Source organism: Carya illinoinensis, chromosome 2 (genome assembly GCF_018687715.1).
Source record: "Carya illinoinensis cultivar Pawnee chromosome 2, C.illinoinensisPawnee_v1, whole genome shotgun sequence".
In the NCBI taxonomy this organism is placed as follows: domain Eukaryota; kingdom Viridiplantae; phylum Streptophyta; class Magnoliopsida; order Fagales; family Juglandaceae; genus Carya; species Carya illinoinensis.
The window spans coordinates 28,492,975-28,512,610 of record NC_056753.1 but is presented as its reverse complement, the minus strand read 5'-3'; the positions used below and the strand labels follow the sequence as shown (position 1 = coordinate 28,512,610).

At 36.8% G+C, this 19,636-nt stretch overlaps 2 protein-coding genes across 3 annotated transcripts; both read left to right on the top strand.

The window, feature by feature from the left end:
* Positions 1 to 44: 44 nt before the first annotated feature.
* LOC122300675 (PH, RCC1 and FYVE domains-containing protein 1-like) lies at positions 45 to 10,241 on the top strand. 2 transcript variants are annotated; one of them, XM_043111494.1, is made up of 9 exons: positions 45 to 858; positions 2,164 to 2,250; positions 2,655 to 2,744; positions 2,956 to 3,042; positions 3,133 to 3,237; positions 5,557 to 7,599; positions 7,731 to 7,877; positions 8,778 to 9,244; positions 9,672 to 10,241. In XM_043111494.1, exons 1-9 carry the CDS (start codon positions 811 to 813, stop codon positions 9,904 to 9,906), a joined length of 3,309 nt encoding a protein of 1,102 aa, XP_042967428.1. In that variant the 5' UTR covers positions 45 to 810; the 3' UTR covers positions 9,907 to 10,241. The 2 variants fall into 2 exon arrangements, with proteins under 2 accessions (XP_042967428.1, XP_042967427.1); XM_043111493.1 differs by having other exon boundaries at positions 47 to 858; positions 5,530 to 7,599.
* A 371-nt stretch (positions 10,242 to 10,612) lies between these two features.
* On the top strand, positions 10,613 to 18,150 carry LOC122300673 (putative E3 ubiquitin-protein ligase XBAT35). Its single transcript, XM_043111490.1, has 10 exons — positions 10,613 to 10,904; positions 11,011 to 11,125; positions 11,781 to 11,861; positions 11,979 to 12,067; positions 12,183 to 12,274; positions 12,521 to 12,602; positions 14,862 to 14,964; positions 15,065 to 15,115; positions 15,587 to 15,672; positions 17,323 to 18,150. Exons 1-10 carry the CDS (start codon positions 10,803 to 10,805, stop codon positions 17,992 to 17,994), a joined length of 1,473 nt encoding a protein of 490 aa, XP_042967424.1. The 5' UTR covers positions 10,613 to 10,802; the 3' UTR covers positions 17,995 to 18,150.
* Positions 18,151 to 19,636: the final 1,486 nt, after the last annotated feature.

The following is a 19,636-nucleotide window of genomic DNA, read 5'->3' as shown; positions in this document are numbered from 1 at the left end:
AGGAGGGTCCGCAGGTGAGGGGTTCAGCTCAACGTCGGTGCGAGGTGGTTGCAAGAGGAGGGAAGGAGGGTCCACAAAACAAGAATCACTTAGAGAAGGGGGAAGAAGGATTTCTAATGGGATCAAAGATTAGTCTATGTGCGGTTACAGTGTTAATAAAATGGGACTCATTTGTAACATTTTCTCATTAAAAACTGTTATTTGGAAAAAAAAATAGATAGACCGATTTGAAAATTTTCTCGTACACATATTTAACATGTTTTCTTTTAAAAAGAAATTTGATGAGTTGGTGACGTGGCAGCAGATACAGAAGCGCGCCAATGTCTAGGCCCAGTTTCTTTTGAGCTGCAAACCGCCATCATGGCTTCATCAACCTGACCGCTTACTTCCCTCTAATTTCGCCTTTTCTTCCTCTCTCTCTCTCCCTCCCTCTCTCCCCCGATTGCATTGGGTTCATGTTCCTTTTGCACGCCCAAACCGCTCAATCTATCGGAGATCATACACCTATCTGCTGATAAAATCATGCATTGCTCATCCATTTTTTGACGGATCGACAAGATACTACGTTTGAATCAGTCGGTGATCTTTGAGATTTGAATCTCTACTGGTGGTTTCATTTTTCCATTTGTTCCTCATTTGGAAATCTTGATTTTGAGGGAGTGGGTAATTTTGATGAGAGGCCAAAGCAGGAGAAGAAAACATATGCATCTATGAAGACTGGGGCACGCAAGTCGCCGCCGCATTATCGCCTGATGCAGTTATCGCTTAAGCTTCGTCCTCGTCGCCTTCCTAACGGTCTTTTCAGATGGAATGGCAGATCCTGCTAGCCATGGGAAACATGAGCGAGACATTGAGCAAGTCAGTTTCCTTCACTCACCCCATATTATTTTTATCTTTTTCACAAGTCTTCTGTTTGGTTTAAGAGAAATTTGAGGGAGTGGTTCTCTTCCCCAATTTATTGTATCAAGTAACAAAGGTGTTGTGAAACATTAATGAATTTCATAACTTGTTGTTTTTTAGGTGTTTTGTTGTAGGGGTGTCAATTAGTGATTGAGAAAATAGTACTCTGGATCGAATGTCTTTCATGTCGTAGTTTTTATTAGCATCAAATTATGCTCATGACGGAAGATTTTGACGGTGTATGTTGGGCTTGAATAAATATGTGGTCAAAGGGCTTTTAAATGAATAGCAAGACACACCCAGGATCAAATTTCTAGATGATACTAGTTTAATACGCACAAGCCAAAACAAAAGGATACTGGAAACGAAAACGCAAAAGGTAAGAGGATATGAAAGTACTGGACAGTTTCTTTCCTTAGGCAATCAAGGCAAGGCAGGTTGAATGAAACCCTGGCTGCAAGGTAAATTTTTCCAGCAAGGATTGAGTTTTGGAATATATTTTCAAAAATACCTTTTAGATCTTCATTCTTAAGATGTGAAGATTAGTCAAATTTAAGTCCGCATAGAGTATGCAGATGCATTTTTTCTTAAAAGTCATTAGAACTTATAGAATTTATTTGAATTTAACTCATCTACGGTGAATATTGTATGGTTAAAGGAAGTACAGGAACCAAGATATAAGGATTGTATATGTAGGCCAACCATATGTACAGTGGAATTGTTACTTTCCTAATTGTAATACAACATTGACCATGATGCAGCTAAGAATTACAATTGATGGGGATGAAGTAATTATAGCTTGACTATGAACCAGAGATGAAAAATGGAAGAACGAAAACCTTCTTAGATTTATAATCAGACTAAAAAGGTTAACAGCCCACACATAAATGCAATGGAAAAATAATTTGGGAGATCTACCATTTGGAAATGACAACATCTCCTACTTCTGTAATGGATTAGCAAAGGTCAACAATAAAAATACTTCTGAAATTATTATTTTACTGATTTTTTTTTATTTCTTTTACTTACCAAGACAGAGTAAATTATTAATAGAGGGTCCTACGTATGTGATCAATGACTATCCCTTAGGAATATTTTGTGTGTATTTGATGTCCCACTACTAACTTGGCTTACAGCTTGCTGTTTCACTAATGTAGAGCTGTTAAAACAAGTGATTTTTGGAAGTCACAATTTTAATAAAGCATGGGATTTCTCAGTCTTTTAACTATTTTTGTATTTTAATTTTTTTCACCTCTTTTGAAGGCGCTCATTGCTTTGAAAAAAGGTACTCAGTTAATAAAGTATAGCCGGAAAGGAAAGCCTAAGTTCTGTCCATTCCGAATTTCTACGGTGAGTATTTTCAATGGTTGTGGATGTTGTTTCATGTTTTTAAAATTCTTCATTCTGGACATGATATCCCGTGCATGTATAAGCTACTTTCAGATGGAAAATAAAAGTAAAAATGATAAGATTGTTATCGGATAGACCACCCTTTTTAAGGTGGGCTGAGGGTATATTATGTATTGGAGCAAGATGTTTGCTTGACGATGACTTCAATATAATTTATGCTAACTGCTAGTCTATGTATTCTGTTTATGAGATGCTGTATGTATGCAGACAACAGTAGGTTTCTTGGATAGTTATACTGAGACGTGTGCATATGTTCTCTGTGCATAAGCTTCATTTATCCAGTACTATGGATAGTCATGATGTATCTCTCCAGTGTACTGTGTATGAATTAGTTGTATTAACAGGATGAAGCAACACTTATCTGGTACTCACATGGAGAAGAAAGGATTCTGACATTATCTTCCGTTTCACGGATTATTCCTGGACAGAGAACTGTGAGTTAAAGAGTTATATTTCACATTGAGTGATCATATACAGTCATAATTCACCAAATCATTTCTTTAGAAATAATGCGTGGAGAATTTTGTTTCCCAAAGCTGGGATGAACTCTCATAATTCACCAAATCATTTCTTTAGAAATAATTCATGGAGAATTTTGTTTCCCAAAGCTGGGATGAACTAACTTCTATGTGCAACTTTTTACAGGCTGTTTTTAGACGATATTTGCGCCCTGAGAAGGATTACTTGTCATTTTCACTTCTATATAATAACGGCGAACGATCACTGGATCTGGTTAGTAACAATCAATTATTTATTTTGATTTGTTTTATTTCAGTTGGATGAGAAGTTTTAATGCAGATCCGTGACTTTTCATATTTATAGATTTGCAAAGACAAAGCTGAGGCAGAGGTATGGTTTGCAGGCCTTAAGGCATTAATTTCTGCTGGACAACAGCATAGTAGACGGACTAGAAGTGATATTCCAGATGTGAGTTCCCATTCAACAGAGTTCCATACATGAGCAGTAAATTTTTTTTTTCTTCAATATGTACTCTGTATGATTTTCTTTACCTTGTGGACGTAATGTTTGTACTTTTGCAATCTATTAATATGGAAATATTCATGCCTTGCACTTAATAGTGATGTGTTTCTTTATGAGTTTTTCAAAGAAGAGCATAATTGGTCTCAGTGTAGGTTTTGAAAATAGCCTGACTTTAAAAGAAAGTAATCAGAAAAATATTTGAAAAAGTTAAAAGAGTAGCTGAACATCTGCTTGAAAGTTGGGTCCATCTCTTATTATTCTTGGAAATTATAGTAATATTATTCTTGTTACTTATAAAAAAATAGTAATATTATTCTAGTTGAAACCAATTTGTTGGGAGGTCAGATTCTCAAACATTGAAGCTTATATACATTTGCAAGTGACATATGATATCCATGAATCAACAGTTAATAAGCAATGATGCAGTGTACAGATCAAATTTTGATGCTACAAATTCAACGAAATAGATAAAACACAAGATCTGCTTCAGGAAAATGAAGAAACTCTTCAATAAATCTTAAAGCACTCATTCTAAGATGCATAGGGAAAATTTTTCTAGAGTATAATCATAAATATCAAATAACAACAACAATAATAACAATAATAATCAACAACCTTCGAAATGACCCTAGGCTTACCTTTTTATAGGCTCACAATTGAAGACTTCAAAATAAAAAAGAACTCGAAAATTAGTCCTAGTCAAACCCTAGATTAAGGCTAATCTATATAATTTCAAAATCTTAATAGCAATTATCTTGTCCATAGAAGTCCTAATTATCTTTCTCCTAGCTAGGTGTTACCTCTTGTTTTCCCCTTATGTACTTGTCCTAAATATCTGAAATACTCAAATAAACTCTTAACTGAATTACAACTCTTTCAGAATAAAATCAATCCAGCCATGTTCGCTCAATTGAGACTCGAGTGAGGTCTCGAGTGAGCTATCTGGTTGGTTCTTGTTCAACCGAACATCAGGCTAGGGTTGAGCAAAGTCTTATGTTGACCAATTCTTGTGCGATTTTCTTCCACTTTCAAGCCATTCTTGTCCTCTAACCCTTTTATGCTCCTGATGGACACGCACCCTGCATCAAGCAATCTAGTTGGTAATCTTCAAGAATTAGTATGCTTTGTTACTTGACTTCAATGTTCTGGTAGACAAGAAACTGAATTTTGTGAGGCAAGTTGATGACACTTGAAACCAAATCCTAGATTATATACTCTAGATCTGTGATTCCTCCTCCCCCCACCCCAAAAAAGGAACATTGCATTGACCCTTCTTGAGGTTTTGTGAAATTACAACCATTAAATAAACTAACGGAATCTATTGATAATATAAAAATAAATAGAAATTCACTTAAACAACAAATACCATTGTTACCTTTACGAGTTCAATGGCAACTAATTTGTTCTTAGCAACCATTACACTGACCCTTGAGGGTCTAGATTTTTGAAGAGGGCTTAATACACTGTTCTCTCACAAACACAATGCTCCTCATTTAGTTTTGAAGTTTTGAATTCTTCTTCTTTCTTTTTTTTTTTTAATAAAATTAGATTGAGTTTTCTTAAGCATTTTTGCTTCCCCTGAGAGAGAACATCTTTTTTGCAATTAGGATATAAAAGTTGAAATAAATGGGCAATTACAATGATTGCAGAAAAAAAGTCTTCCTCATTGCTTTTTTATGTGTAAACCATGAAAACAAGTTGAAAGGCTTGATTTTTAATGGTTTGAGGATCATTGATGTATAATGTTTTCTTATTCATTGGAGTCTGGTGTTTAACTTGAAATAAGTAAGAATATAGTTTCGTGAAACCTCAAGGCAGGTCAATGCAATTTTACGCAAGAAAAATAAATTAAATAAATTTACACAATTAAGTGTTTTTTTTTTTTAAGTACACAAGAAGTATACAAATACTGAACCTAATTACAAGTCAGGAACTAGAAAAAGAAACAAGAAAATCATGTTTATTAGTTCCATTAAAGATAATAGCCGAGGCCGACTGAAATAAGGTACTAAAGAAAAAACATCTAATATTATATACTGATTGACATATTAATTTTGTTTGATGATTTATTTTGCATAATACATGCATTTTATGCAACAATCTTGACATGAATGTGAGGAATGTATACAACACATTGTTGGCTCAACTATTTTGAACATTTGTTTCGTGTAGACATTTTGTCAGAACATCTAATTTAGTTCTTTAACATCTAATTTAGTTCTTTTGTTTGTATTTTAGCTCAATAAAAACGATGACTTTATTCAGGATGGTCGTCCTTCTGCTGCAACTCTAGACTTCGCTTCAAATATTGCTCGAAGCAGGGCATCTATTGAGTGGAATTCTTGTGAATCTCCATTGAATTCACCAAGCTCAGATGTGGTTTCAGTACATCCAAATATGCAACTAAGAACAAGTTCTGGAGATGGCATCCGCTTTAGTGTTTCCAGCACTCCTAGCTGTTCTAGTGGAGGATCTGGACCAGATGACATAGAATTGTTGGGTGATATTTATGTATGGGGAGAGGTATTGTGCGATGGGATTTTACCTGATGGCTCTGTGAACCCAATTCCTTCAAAAACTGATGTGCTGACTCCTAAGTCCTTGGAGTCTGATGTTGTTCTTGATGTTCACCAGATTGCTTGTGGTGTGCGGCATGTTGCCCTCGTAACAAGGCAGGGCGAGGTTTTTACCTGGGGGGAGGATTCTGGAGGAAGACTTGGTCATGGGATTGATAAAGACTTTAGTCACCCTCATCTTGTTGAGTTCCTAGCAGTTACTAATGTAGATTATGTTGCATGCGGAGAGTATCATACATGTGCTGTATCTACATCTGGTGATTTATTTACTTGGGGTGATGGTACCCATAATGCCGGACTTCTTGGTCATGGCACAGATGTTAGCCATTGGATACCTAAAAGGGTTGCTGGCCCTTTAGAAGGACTTCAGGTTTTATCTGTTGCATGTGGCACATGGCATTCAGCATTGGCAACTTCCAATGGAAAATTGTTCACATTTGGTGATGGTACATATGGTGTTTTGGGACATGGAGATCGCAAGAGCATTTCATATCCAAAGGAGGTCCAAGCATTGAGTGGACTAAAGACTACTAAGGTTGCATGTGGAGTATGGCATACTGCAGCCATTGTAGAGGTTGTGGGCCAGTCTGGTTCAAATGTTTCATCTAAAAAGTTGTTCACCTGGGGTGACGGTGACAAACATCGTTTGGGCCATGGAAGCAAGGAAGCTTATCTTGTCCCCACCTGTGTCTCTTCACTTATTGACTATAACTTCCACCAGCTTGCATGCGGACACACACTGACGGTTGCCCTCACTACATCAGGCCACGTGTTTACAATGGGTGCCACTGTATATGGTCAGCTAGGCAATCCAAGCTCTGATGGAAAGGTACCTTGCTTGGTACAAGATAAACTAGTTGGTGAATTTGTTGAAGAAATAGCTTGTGGGGCATATCATGTTGCTGTTCTGACATCTAGAAGTGAAGTATACACTTGGGGTAAAGGTGCCAATGGAAGATTGGGACATGGGGACAAGGAAGACCGCAAATATCCAACATTAGTGGAAGCCTTAAAAGATAGGCATGTAAAGAATATATATTGTGGCTCAAATTTTACTTCAAGTATATGCATCCATAAATGGGTATCTGGAGCAGACCAATCAGTTTGTTCTGGTTGCCGGCAAGCATTTGGTTTTACTAGAAAGAGGCACAACTGCTATAATTGTGGACTGGTGCATTGTCATGCTTGTAGTTCCAGAAAAGCATTGAAAGCAGCTTTGGCTCCAACTCCTGGCAAACCCCATCGTGTATGTGATGCTTGCTATGCAAAACTTAAGACTGCTGAGACTGGTAACACATCTAACATAAGTAGAAAAATTACAACCCCTCGCCGTTCTATAGATTCCAGGGAAAAATTAGATAGGGGAGAGGTGAGGTCTTCAAGGATTTTGCTATCTCCCACTTCAGAACCTATCAAATATCTTGAGATCAAGTCAGAAAAGCCTGGGAGTAGATCTGGTTCTCCTTCTGTAGGCCGGGTTTCTCAAGCTCCATCACTCTTACAACTGAAAGATATTGCATTTCCAAGTTCGATCGGTGCTCTTCAAAATGCTCTAAAGCCTGTAATGCCATCATCATCTAATCCCACTATTAACTCAAGACCTGCTTCACCATACTTGAGGAAACCGAGCCCTCCACGCTCTCCCACCCCCACATTTTCTAGGAGTCTTATTGATGGTCTCAGGAAGACAAACGAACTCCTGAATCAAGAAGTGTCAAAGTTGCAAAACCAAGTACAAATTATGTTCCTTTTGCAATTATAACATTCTTCTTTGCATCCTTCTATTACTTTATTGGTATAAATTGTGAGGTTGTCCCTCAGATATAGTTTTACAATTCTGTCCCATAATCTCCTTCACTTCAGGTTAAATATTTGAAGCAAAAGTGTGACATGCAAGACCTGGAGCTTAAGAATTTGCACAGAAATGCTAAACAAGCTGCATCATTAGCTAAAGAGGAAGCTTCCAAGTGTAGGGTAGCAAGAGAAATTGTCAAGTCTATTGCAGAACAGGTATTTTAATTGCTGAATACCATTTCTCATTCAGATTGATGGGTATGTTCCAGGGTGGCCCAGTTGTAATTAAAAAAAAGAAGTTATGAGCATGATTTCCTATATGATGGGAAGTTTGCATATTATTGGAAAATTCAGTAAAACATGGATTTGTCTGCCTTTTCCACTTCGTAGTTAACAACAGCTGGAAAACTCAAGTATTGAAAAAATCACTAAAAAGGTTCAATGTTCTCTGACACATGTGAATATGGAAATCCTTCTCTTTGTTGATAAATATATTTAATAAAAAATCTTGAAAGTTTTTCTTTTTAGCTTATCTTTTTTGCTAACAAGCTACAAATGAGTAAAAATTAATGAAGGGCACCAAAAGGGGTGAAGCACAAGACAGGGAGTATTTAAAAGAAAGGGAAAAAGGAAAAAAAACAGGAGAGGAAGGAAAAGTTCTAGATGCACACAATTCTTCAATACAATCAGAGCCAAACTTTGTAGTCTTAATATCTTAATAATATACACAACTGGTGTTCTTATTAGCTCCCTCCCCTCATGGAACAGAGATGGTAAAAATGGAAGTGTTCGCTGCGCATATCGATTGATATTATACAATCTTGCAACATGAAATTCCAGAAAACAAACAATAGTAATATAGTCTAAACTAGCAATTTAACACTATCAAATGCTCTGGCCCAAATGTATATTATATATCTAAAATCTATCAAATACAGGTATTGCATACAGTAAGCAAATTGGCCTGGTTATTGTGCATGGTTTATTTGCAAAATCTGACTGGCATGAATCATTGTTGATGACAGAAAACCAAATGAGATGATAATTGCATTTCCCTATCATGTTGACTTACTTATTACTAAATCATTCTGCTCATGCTGCACTTCGTGATTTCAGTTAAACGAAGTGATAGAGAAGGTGCCTCCATATGTTTCTGACGATGAAACATTTAAAGCAATTCATTCTCAAGTTGAAGTTTTTCTAACCACAACTGCAACATCTGATATATCTTCCTCCCTGCCCATAAGCTTAGAGTCTGACCAACAATATGCATCTCATAAAACATCCTCAGTCAATGAGTCTTCTAAAATACAAGAAAAAAGGATGCAAGACAGCATAGATATTGCAAGAGTTATGGACTTGTCTGCGGGTGGGAGAAATACTCTCCAGGAGAATAACAGATCATCGACTTCTAATACAATTGGTGCTCTATCTCACCAAAGCTCAAATACTGGCTCAAGATTTGAACCTTCAACAATGAGGAATGGAGAAAAAGAAGTTACTGAACAAATTGAACCCGGTGTCTATGTTACTGTTCTTCTACGTCAAAATGGTGCAAAGATTTTCCACCGAGTGAGATTCAGGTACACTAGTAAATACTTCATCGAACAAAAATAATGATAATAATTTAGTTTTACATAGAATGTGCGAGTCTTTACCCGCATGCCTACATTCGTGCTTGTATATATTTATGCATCTAGACCCTCTGCGTGTGCATGTCTCTACCATGTAAGCTAGAAGTTTCTCTGCCGCGTAAGCTAGACATCCAAAACTAAAAATTATTTTGAACATTTTTTTTACCTGTCACGTGGACGTGGTTGTCATGTATTAGGCTTTTGTTTGAGCATATAATTGTTGGTGTTGGATATATGATCAATCCAGACATAGCTCCGTTCGGCAAGGTATTGCTCATATTTGTCTGAGCCTGTGTTTACGCACCATTTGAAAAACAAAAGGGCAAATTGCTGAAGTTAATGCGATGCATATTAATGACTTCAAACCTTTTTGCAGTAAAAGAAGATTTGACGAACACCAGGCGGAGGAATGGTGGAGTAAAAACAAAGATAGAGTACTTAGGAGATACAGTCCACCAACAGCAAGCCCTGCTTTGACGGGATCATCTAGCACTTCAGCACCTGCTGATGAAGGATCATCTTGCACTCAGGCACCTGCTGATGACGCATCATCCAGCACTTCAGCACCTGCTGATGAAAATAATGAGGCATCAGCATCTTCCGAAACATAGTTTCAGCTCCTGCCATATATGTGGTGAACTGCCTTGGATTAGCAGCATTAAGTATCCACAGGGTTTAAACATATCCATGTTCAGAAAAAATTAGGAAGACTTTCTTTGAGAAGAATGGCACAGCTTAACTGTAATTCTTTCACTCATTTTATTCTTTAATTTATCCCCCAATATACTAATTTTGATAGCCGGTGTTTACCATCAAGGTTGTACAATAGATGAACTTCCTAGGATTTTCACAATGCCATTGTAAATCCTGTTCGTGTTGTTTTATCCAAGACTGAAGTATGCGTATCGTATTGAGCAGCAAATAATGGCAGTATCGTTTAATTGCATCCCTGACCTCTTGAATTTTCGGGGTCAATGCATGTATCTTCCACGTTTTATTTCTTTATTTTTTATTTAAAAAAAAAAAAAACTCTTTTTATAGAAATTGTCCCTAAATTTATAAGCAATGAAATAATTATGAAATATTAAAAAGTCGGTGACAACACCAATATTGAAAAGACATGCATTAATTAATTAGAGAAGTGAAAGGCTGAGATGAACCCAACTTGGCATAGGCCCCATGAAACGAAGTTCGAACCACTCAATAACACCAGATAACTACCCACCAATCTCTGACGTGTCCTAAACCCATTGTAATAAATTTTTAATTTTTTAAAAAATAAATATTTAAGAATTTTAAAAAACATTTTATTCTGTAGAAGTCTTCGGTGGGACTCCTTAGCGTGTCGTTAATTCTCTCGTCTGTACTTCAGGATCCGTTTACTTTCCCAGGATAAAGTTCCCAACTTTCCTGGAAACTCTATTTGGTTTTCCTTCAAACGTGGGGATCTCACGCTGTTGTTTTGGCTTTCCTTCAAACGTGGGGATTTCACGCTGTTGTTTTAAAAATGGGACAAAAGCAATCCAAGGATGAGCTACTCTACCAGCAAGTCAGTTGTGGCAACGCTGAGGGCGTCAAAGCCCTTTGCAGAGAAGGTGCAGGCCTCGAGGTACTTCCTCAGAAACAAAACAATTCGATCATAGTTTTCATCGTTATCGGTGGTAATTTTGGAAAATATATGTAACCGGCACTGATTGTTGTGGTCTTTGGTTCAGTGGATTGACTGGAAGGGAAAAACCCCTTTGATTGTCGCGTGTTTGAATCCGGAGCTTCATAATGTTGCAAAAACTTTGATAGAGCTCGGTGCCAATGTCAATGCGTATCGGCCCGGTATCTTTATTTATTTTTTCTTTTTTCTTTTTGTGATGTATAGGCGCTTTCTTCGTTGAAATAATGCAATTTTATTTTATTCTTTTTAGTTTTATTTATGTTGATTACATTTGATAGACGAAGAAAGCGATGTTTAATGAAGCTTGAAAGAAATGGTATTTTGGGTTCTAACCGTATGAGAGAACTATGCCTAGTTTTTTTTTTTTATCTCATATGTTCCTTTTTGTTATGTTACTGTTTTTGCTACCATGCAAGAAAATTTGGTTGAAAAGTGCTAGTTTTCCTACGTTTAACCTTAATTTATGTGGGGAAAAAAAGAAGAAGACATCTTTAGTGCTTAATAGCCCGTGCTTGCGTTTCTTAATTATAGATATTTATATGAGAAATGATATTTGCAGTCGTGGTTGTGCAAGCGGCGTGCAGTCGCTTTGAAAAAAATGAATTAATATGGAACCCACATGAAAAAAAAACTAACTTTTTAATCGTGGACCCCCCTCTTTTTCAAAGTGATTGCGCGGCGTTTGCAATTCCACGACTGTATGTAGCATTGCTCTATTTATATACATGTAGATGTATGCATGTGTGTCGGTGCGGGCGCAAATGCACCAGATTCGTTATGAGTTCACTTCATCCGTCATTTTTTAATGTGCTGTAGGTCGTCATGCTGGGACCCCTTTACATCACGCAGCTGAAAGAGGCCTTGAAAATACTGTGAAGTTACTACTTTTGCATGGAGGTGAGTTATACTGTGAAATTGCATCTACCATCTAATATTACTTTAGACTGAGAAATATGATGTTTCCTTCCACATTCGGTACGCTAAAGTGATAGATCATTTCTCTAAAAATTTCAGCAAATGCGCTGTTGATGAATGATGATTATCAAACTCCTCTTGATGTTGCTAGGGCCAAGGGGCACAATGATGTAGTCCGCACTATTGAGGTCAACTTAAAATTGTGCTGTAATTTCATTCTAGTATTATATGAATTCAGTGTTGGCAAGAATTTTCCTTTCCTTCTTCTAATCTCTAAGCATGTACTTTTATGTTGATCTGTAGGGCCATATTTGCTTATTCTCTGGTTGGCTGCGGGAGCTTTACGGGCCAGGTTTTCTTGAAGTATTGGCACCTCAATTACTCTCGCGAAATGTGTAGGTTTCATGGAAAAATTTGGTCCTTTTTTCTTATTTTTCTGTGCTCATTTATCTCGAATGTCCCCCTCTCCTGACCCTGTTTACTATTATGACAAGTTGTCTTAATACATAGTAATATCATTGGATGGCTAGGCTTGGATTGATGCAATTTTTATTCCACCCTGTTTTCTTCAGGTTATCTATAGGAAATTATTCTCACAACTCTTAACGCCTCTATGCCTGTTATTATTGTATTTCTTTCAGTTGGGTTGTTGTTCTACCCTGTGGTTCACGTAATCCTACAATGCCTTCCAAGTTGGAGCTTTCCATATACCTTAGTTTGCAGGTATAATAAATTTTATTAATCATTCTGCCAAGGAATTTGATTCATATATGATTGGTTTAGGCTTTGCTACAGGAATTTTTGTAAATAATTTCTTAAGCTCTAGATCAACTCAATGCTTCAAAACTTTTAACACATGGTATCACTTCACATCACCTTTGTCTTTTGTAAGTTCATATTGTTAATGTAAAATTATTGCATTGGCATATTCTAATGAAAACAATTAGTCCAATTTAGTTGTAACTGCTTTAAGAAGAGTTTGGTTCGAAATTGCAAACAAAATTTCAAGTCACAATGAGTTCACCAGACTCGTGCGATGTTCGGTCAAGCAAGAATTACATTTGTAGCGGTCAAGCAAACTTGCTCTCTAAAAATTGTCAGATGTTTCAGTCAAGTGAGCTAACTCGCTAGAATGCCCGTGAGATGTCTCAGGCATGCCCAAGTTTGATTTAAGCAAGGTTTCCAATTCCCAGTTTGACTCTAATTTGAGCCCTACCTCTGAATAGTTAATGATGCATGATTGTCTAAGGTCTTGGGCATTATTTCCAAAATCCCCCCCCCCCCTTTTTTTGGTCAAAAAAAAAAGAACACTATGGGATATTGAGCAGTATAGCCAAATAGTTCTCTCGCTATACACAACCGTCACCCTTTGATCTTTAATCATTGGTTTCTTTGAGAGTTGGTGAGCTTGTTAGTGCTGTTGTTGAAGCAACACTAGGTCTAACAAGTTTGTTTGTTATAGAAAATACCTCTGGAGCTGCCCTTGATGCAGAAATTGACTAGGTCACTCATGAGAATTGCTAGTCAGGTTTAGAGTCAAAGGCTTTGCGATTGTCTAAAATTTATTGTAGTCATTACTTTTATGGTGGATTTATAGGTGGTGGCTGAATATCTAGAGTGCTTTTCCTTTTGAAGAGTTCTTCAAAAGTTTTCAATTCGTGAACAAAATTTTTGTGTTCCTTGTTTTTATTGCTTAGATTTTGATTTGATATATGTCGTTTAAATATTTTGATTTATTGGGTTGCAAATTCTGCCGTACATTTATTAAAATACCTATTTACCCCATTAGGTGTGCTTGGGATTCATGTGTCTGAATTTTTCATGTTTGGTCTTCTATTTCCTCAACACAAATTAAAAGTTACTTTTGGGTTCGGCTTTGTTTAAGGAACTTAATTTTCAAGCTCAATATAATGGTTGTAAAAGATAAACATTATTAAATTATTCGAGTTCTTTTTTGCTCTCCCATTTCCTGGAATTAGAATTATGGAAAAATGAAGCTGTTCAATTATTCTTGTAAGATGATCTCTAGAGCTAACATTTCTCTCCAATGTGCTGTTACCTCCCGCTCTTTGACTGTAAACTGATAAATTGCAAAATGTCCCCATTTTATGGGTATTTCTTTCCTAACCGCAAGGTATCTCACTCTTATGTTACTCTCACTCTGTAGCTTTTCCTCCTGGATCTCATATACATACAACTCTGGTCCACAATTCTGCCTTTGTTCTGCCACTTCCATATCCATCCATGTTGTAGTTAGTCTGGTATTATCAACTAGTCGTAAACCCACACGATGCACAGGGCAGAAACTGAAGGGTTTTCTTTCAATTATCTGAAGAGTAGAGGACAGGTTTTTTTAATGAGAAGGCTTAGAAACCGAAGAGTTTATCACATGAGAGGAAAGGTTTTTTCCAGCAAGAAGAGGGGAAAAGTTGAGAAACCGAAAGGTTTCAGATAAAAAAGAAGAATAAATAATAAAATTTATGAAAAATGGTCGATGACATAGCTCATTCTGTTGTGAAGGCACTGCATCAGCATTTATATGGTAATAGATTGCCACTTGTCAGTTCCCTTTACTAGTAAGAGGTGCCAACACCAGGGCAGATGATCAAACCCGTCTAAGATGCCCTTATAATGATGGGCAAGTTCCCAGAAATTTATGAAGCACCATTTCCTCTGCTCCTTTTTCACTTTTTATTGTGTACTATCAATCAATTTAAGTATACCTAATTTGAGTCTTGCTAATATGTTAGCCTTCACGGTTTTATTGTAAAATTTCTAATATATTAACCTTCATGGTTTTATTGTAAAATTTCTGGATTTAACCATTTAACTTTATTCTGAAGTGATAGGCCTAATACCTGTTTGCACTGATAGTTGCAAATTTTCTGTGTCTCACATTATCGTGTTTTGCCTCTTTTGTTTACTAATGGATCTCTGGATTTTTTATGGTCTTCTTATATGGTGTTTCTGATGAGTGAGCAGGATGCACGACCATGTACAGTTATTGCATTATGGAAAGCCAATTTGGAAGAACACAATCTACACTGCTCTGATCCTTCAGTGATAATACACAATACAGCTACCAGTAATTTCTCATTGATGAAATTTTGCTTCTGGGATCTTTGATTTGATGTCACACATTCTCTACTGTCTAGATCTTACTTTAATTTCGTGTTCATGCATAGTTTCAAGAGGCAGGAGGCGGAGGCAGAGGAGGAGATTTCGAACGCATAGGCGTAAGTATAATGATTGTTAAATTATTTGAACCTATCCTGAAACTGCAAAGCTTAATAAATAGTTGCTCTAAGAATATTAGCAGTAAGAGAATTCAAGAAGAAACAGCATAAGAGAGTAAGGTGCGGTTTGGATAGTGAGTTGAGATGAGATGAATTGAGATGAAAGTTGAAAGTTGAATAAAATATTGTTAGAATATTATTTTTTAATATCATTATTGTTTTGGGATTTGAAAAAGTTAATTGGTTATTATATTTTGCATGGAAATTTGAAAAAATTATAATGATGAGATGAGATAAAACACTTTCACTAAGTGTAGTAGAAGCTGGGAGAGATTATGTATCCTTAGTACTCTTGCCCAGCCAGGTGTAGTAGAATCTTCTTTTTTTCTTTTTTTTTTTTTTTTGTTTTTATGATGATGTAATGCTTGAGAATTAGCAGTTTCAATGACAATTAGCATGCTTCATTTTCAGAGACACGCATGAAGTTTGCACCAGTGAGTGAAAGTGACAAGCTGCAACTTCAGCGGTTTTGTGATGCATGCAAAGGAATTTCACAGGTACCTTGCACACTTTTCTTATGGATGTTATTCTTCCATTTGATGTCAGAGCAAAGGCAGAACTCATACATGACACTTACATGATTATGAGACAATTTTGTTGGAAAAGAAAATTTTACCACCTTTTATCATCAAAAGCAAATTCCTTCAAGTAATTTGCTTACATTAAGTGTAAATGTGGAAGCACCCTTTCCATAGTCTAAAAGATTGATGTTTTTCCTCTTGATAAGGTTCCCTAGATAATAATCCTAGAAATGACCTGAAACATTATAACCATAAGCAGGCGTAAGGGACTGGATGTTGTGGTAAGTGATGGAAATATTCCTTAGTGAGGTCATACACTATATATTACCATTTGTGATGTTCTGCGTGACAATTATTACATACAGTTAGTATTGTGGCCTAAATGGCATGTGACATGACTAAAATGACCCAATATGAAATAGACTTAACCTAAGTGTCCTTTGCACTAGCTTCACTATTGGGTTCAGCGGCAATGATTTGGCAATATTATACTTCAAAGTGACTTCTTGGCCAGTAAAAATCGTACACTGCAGTGGCGGCATAGCTGATAACGAAAACTGCAAAGTCCAGGGGCAATTATACCTTTAATTGTGAACATTTTACAGTGAATATAAGATACGCCGATACACACCCAAACACAGGTTTGGATTTTCAGATTAAAGGCTCTGTTTGGATGCTAAGAGTATCTCAGATCATCTTTATATAGTAGTGAAATAGTCTGAGAATATCTGAGAACAATTGTTTTCCCAAGTAGACCTTTATCTATGGGGAAAAAAACAACCAAATGCTCCCTCGCTATTATTTTGTTTCCCTCGCTTAAGATATGAAGGACATTGATCTTTCATTTTTTCTGTTTTTTTCAAGTGAGGCCTTTCAATGGCTAATAGGACATTGCTTCTTTATCATCTGCCTTAAGTTAATTCTTTCCCTGGTTTGAATTCAGTTTCAGCTCAGAATGACTTACTTTTTAATTGGCCTTTCATGATTCCATGCCCATGAAGCCTCACCAATTCCCTAGCATAATTTTCTTTGGAAATTTCCTATTGAAGTTACCGTTAAGAGTTGACATTTTCCCAATACTTCAATTATTTGGCTCTCTGGCCCATGCAGGTTATAAATAACTAATAATCATTACATGGTCAGACAGCTCAAAGTTCAGCTTGGCTGGACTTGTTTAGTTGTTTATCCCTCCACAAACATAATTTGGCTAAAATGGTGTAACATTTGATGTTTACATGTGTGTGTGTGTTCACACCTGTGCGCCTATATTTACTAATTGATTTAAGATATAGAAATATGGTCATGTAGCTGCTGTACGAGCAGATTGGTTGCTGATATACATATCCTAGCTTGCTAACGAGCCTGCCAAAGTACTACACTGTTTTTTGTTCCCTCTAGTCACAGATTTTTAATTTCTGAATCGGTATAAAGGGCAGTAGCTGACTAATTTAATAATTTTCACCTGGATGGGAACTTCAACATATTACTCAGCATATTTCTGCTCAAGATATGTGAAATTTGACTTGGTTATTGTATGGAGACTCATGTTTGATAGATGGCTGTAAGGATACTTGAACGCATTGGGATTTTTTCCCTTTTAATGAATAAATGTTTGGAACATTTCAGGCAATGCATCCTGCAGTTTTGCATAATAATCAGACCCCAGTTCAGGCCACTGCACCACCAGCTGATGAAGATCTGGAAATGGTAATGGCTAATAATGCCTCAATTCAGTCTGCTATGCAGGAGAGACCATCGCTTCTTGATGCCAACCAAAGCTCAGAAGCAAGCTCATCCATTCATTGGAATAACTTTGTGAACACAAATCATAGCGGCTTGCATGTATCAAAAGCACCTGCTCCAAATCCAACTAGTTCTGAGTGGCCAGTGCGTGAAACTACTAGCCCTGAAGGCAATTCAAGTCTGCAAACCCAGAACCACGACGGCATTACTGCAACTCAAACAATTCGCACCCCAGGTTCGATCCCATCAACTCCACCAAATGCTGATGAGACTATGGGTGATGGCCCTATTCGTTACCCATCAATTGGTTCCACTTCTGTTGAAATGTCATCCCCAAATTTCAAGAATGTACCTACTAGAGTAGGTGAAAAAAATGATGATGGGGGTTCATCATCATGTGTGATATGTTTGGATGCTCCAATTGAGGGGGCATGCATTCCCTGTGGCCACATGGTTGGATGCATGTCTTGTTTGAACGAGATCAAAGCCAAGAAGTGGGGTTGCCCTGTTTGTCGTGCCTTGATTGACCAGGTTATAAAGCTGTATGCTGTTTGACTATTGGACCAGAATGTGGAGAAGCTCTAGATGGTCCGTGTGGGCTTTGGACACACCTTAAATAATTTTGTTCATGTGTTTCTGTATATACTGTATGAAAGAAAAGTTCCTTACTTCCTAAATAATTGGGGACCCCACCTGAGGGTTTTTTTTATATATTATTGCCTTGCACTGGTCTCTGAAACATCAATTCCCTTTTCTGCAGTTTCGGTAAGCTACATGAACTTTGATCTAAATCTTTTGTAATTTTTTAACTGAGGGTAAGCTTTGAAGTTTTAAACCAGTTAAAAGTAATTATATGGTTTGTGGCAATGAGGTGGTAGAAATCTAGTGAGAGAATTTTGGGGTGGTATTCTATTTTTAAACCCAATAAATGAAAAGTAATTTTTTCAACTGTTCAATTATGCAGATGAGAAAAGAGGTTTGCAATAAGTGACAGTTGTCAGAAGTAATAGGTACTGTATATCTCGATGTTATGACTCTTGAGGGAAAACGCAAGAGCAAGGCTGCCCACGATTTACTCAACTTTAATGCCTGGTAAATGAATAGCCAATTTACTGTTGGTATTCAACCCGATGAGATGAGTTCAGAGCATGATTCCGTTACATAAACACAAGCAGGTTTACTAAAGAGAATAGTTTCTGTCTAGATTCTTGTGTACCTGTGAGATTGAGATTGAGATTGGAACCAGTAAGAATGAGATTTCTGTTCAAAAACTGTTGCCTAAATTACATGTCACTGTCCAGTTTCAATTTTAGAGCGGTTGCTGCATATTTAACAGTATGATAACAACAACGACAATGACATCGACCAGAAGCACGACCACGACGGGGTCTATGTCCCTAGGGGGGTCCCTGAGTTGCTTTCTCCAGGGCCACGCCCACTTTACAAGTTATTGTTAGAACTTTTAATTAAGCACAGATTTCAAAGCACATCTATGTACAGACTCATTCTTGTAAATTTAAACAAACGGTAACAAGAAGTTCCCCTCTTAATAAGGAGTTACTCCATTAAAGCTATATCCAAGGCTTATGGATGTGGAGCTTTGAGTCCCTGTTAAAGCTTAACCCACCAAACGTTTTTATAGCTCTATGCTAACTGCTATGGCTCAACCATCCACCTGCGTACGAGCGAGCTTTGGGTTGATCTGAGTTTGTTATGCATCCCTCAGTCCTTGGGAAAAAAAAGGGAATACCGTTTGTTTAGAGTACGATTTAAGATGGTAATTAAAAGCAATGGTAAATTCACTAGAAAAATTTTCACTTGGGGAGCAGCAGGTGAAAGAGATATTCATATTGTTTTTAGATATTCATTTAACAAGGATTTTTTTCAGCCATATTAACTTTGTAAGCGATTTACGTAGAGAATTTGAAAGAGCCATTACTCATAATCTTGAATTTTATCATCATCAATTATATTAGCTGTGCAAAGGACCCGATAAACCGATAGATCCGATTATAGTGACCGGACCCGAACCGACTTTATCGGATTGTTATCAATTATGAATAATAAAATTTAAATTACAGAACAATTTTTAATTATCCATTTAAAATTCTTAGAGGAGCATTCCTGGCCCAGTGCATGCATGCATCCCCTAGTGAGAACAAAAATTATTCCTAATCTTATCGCAATATAGAGCAAA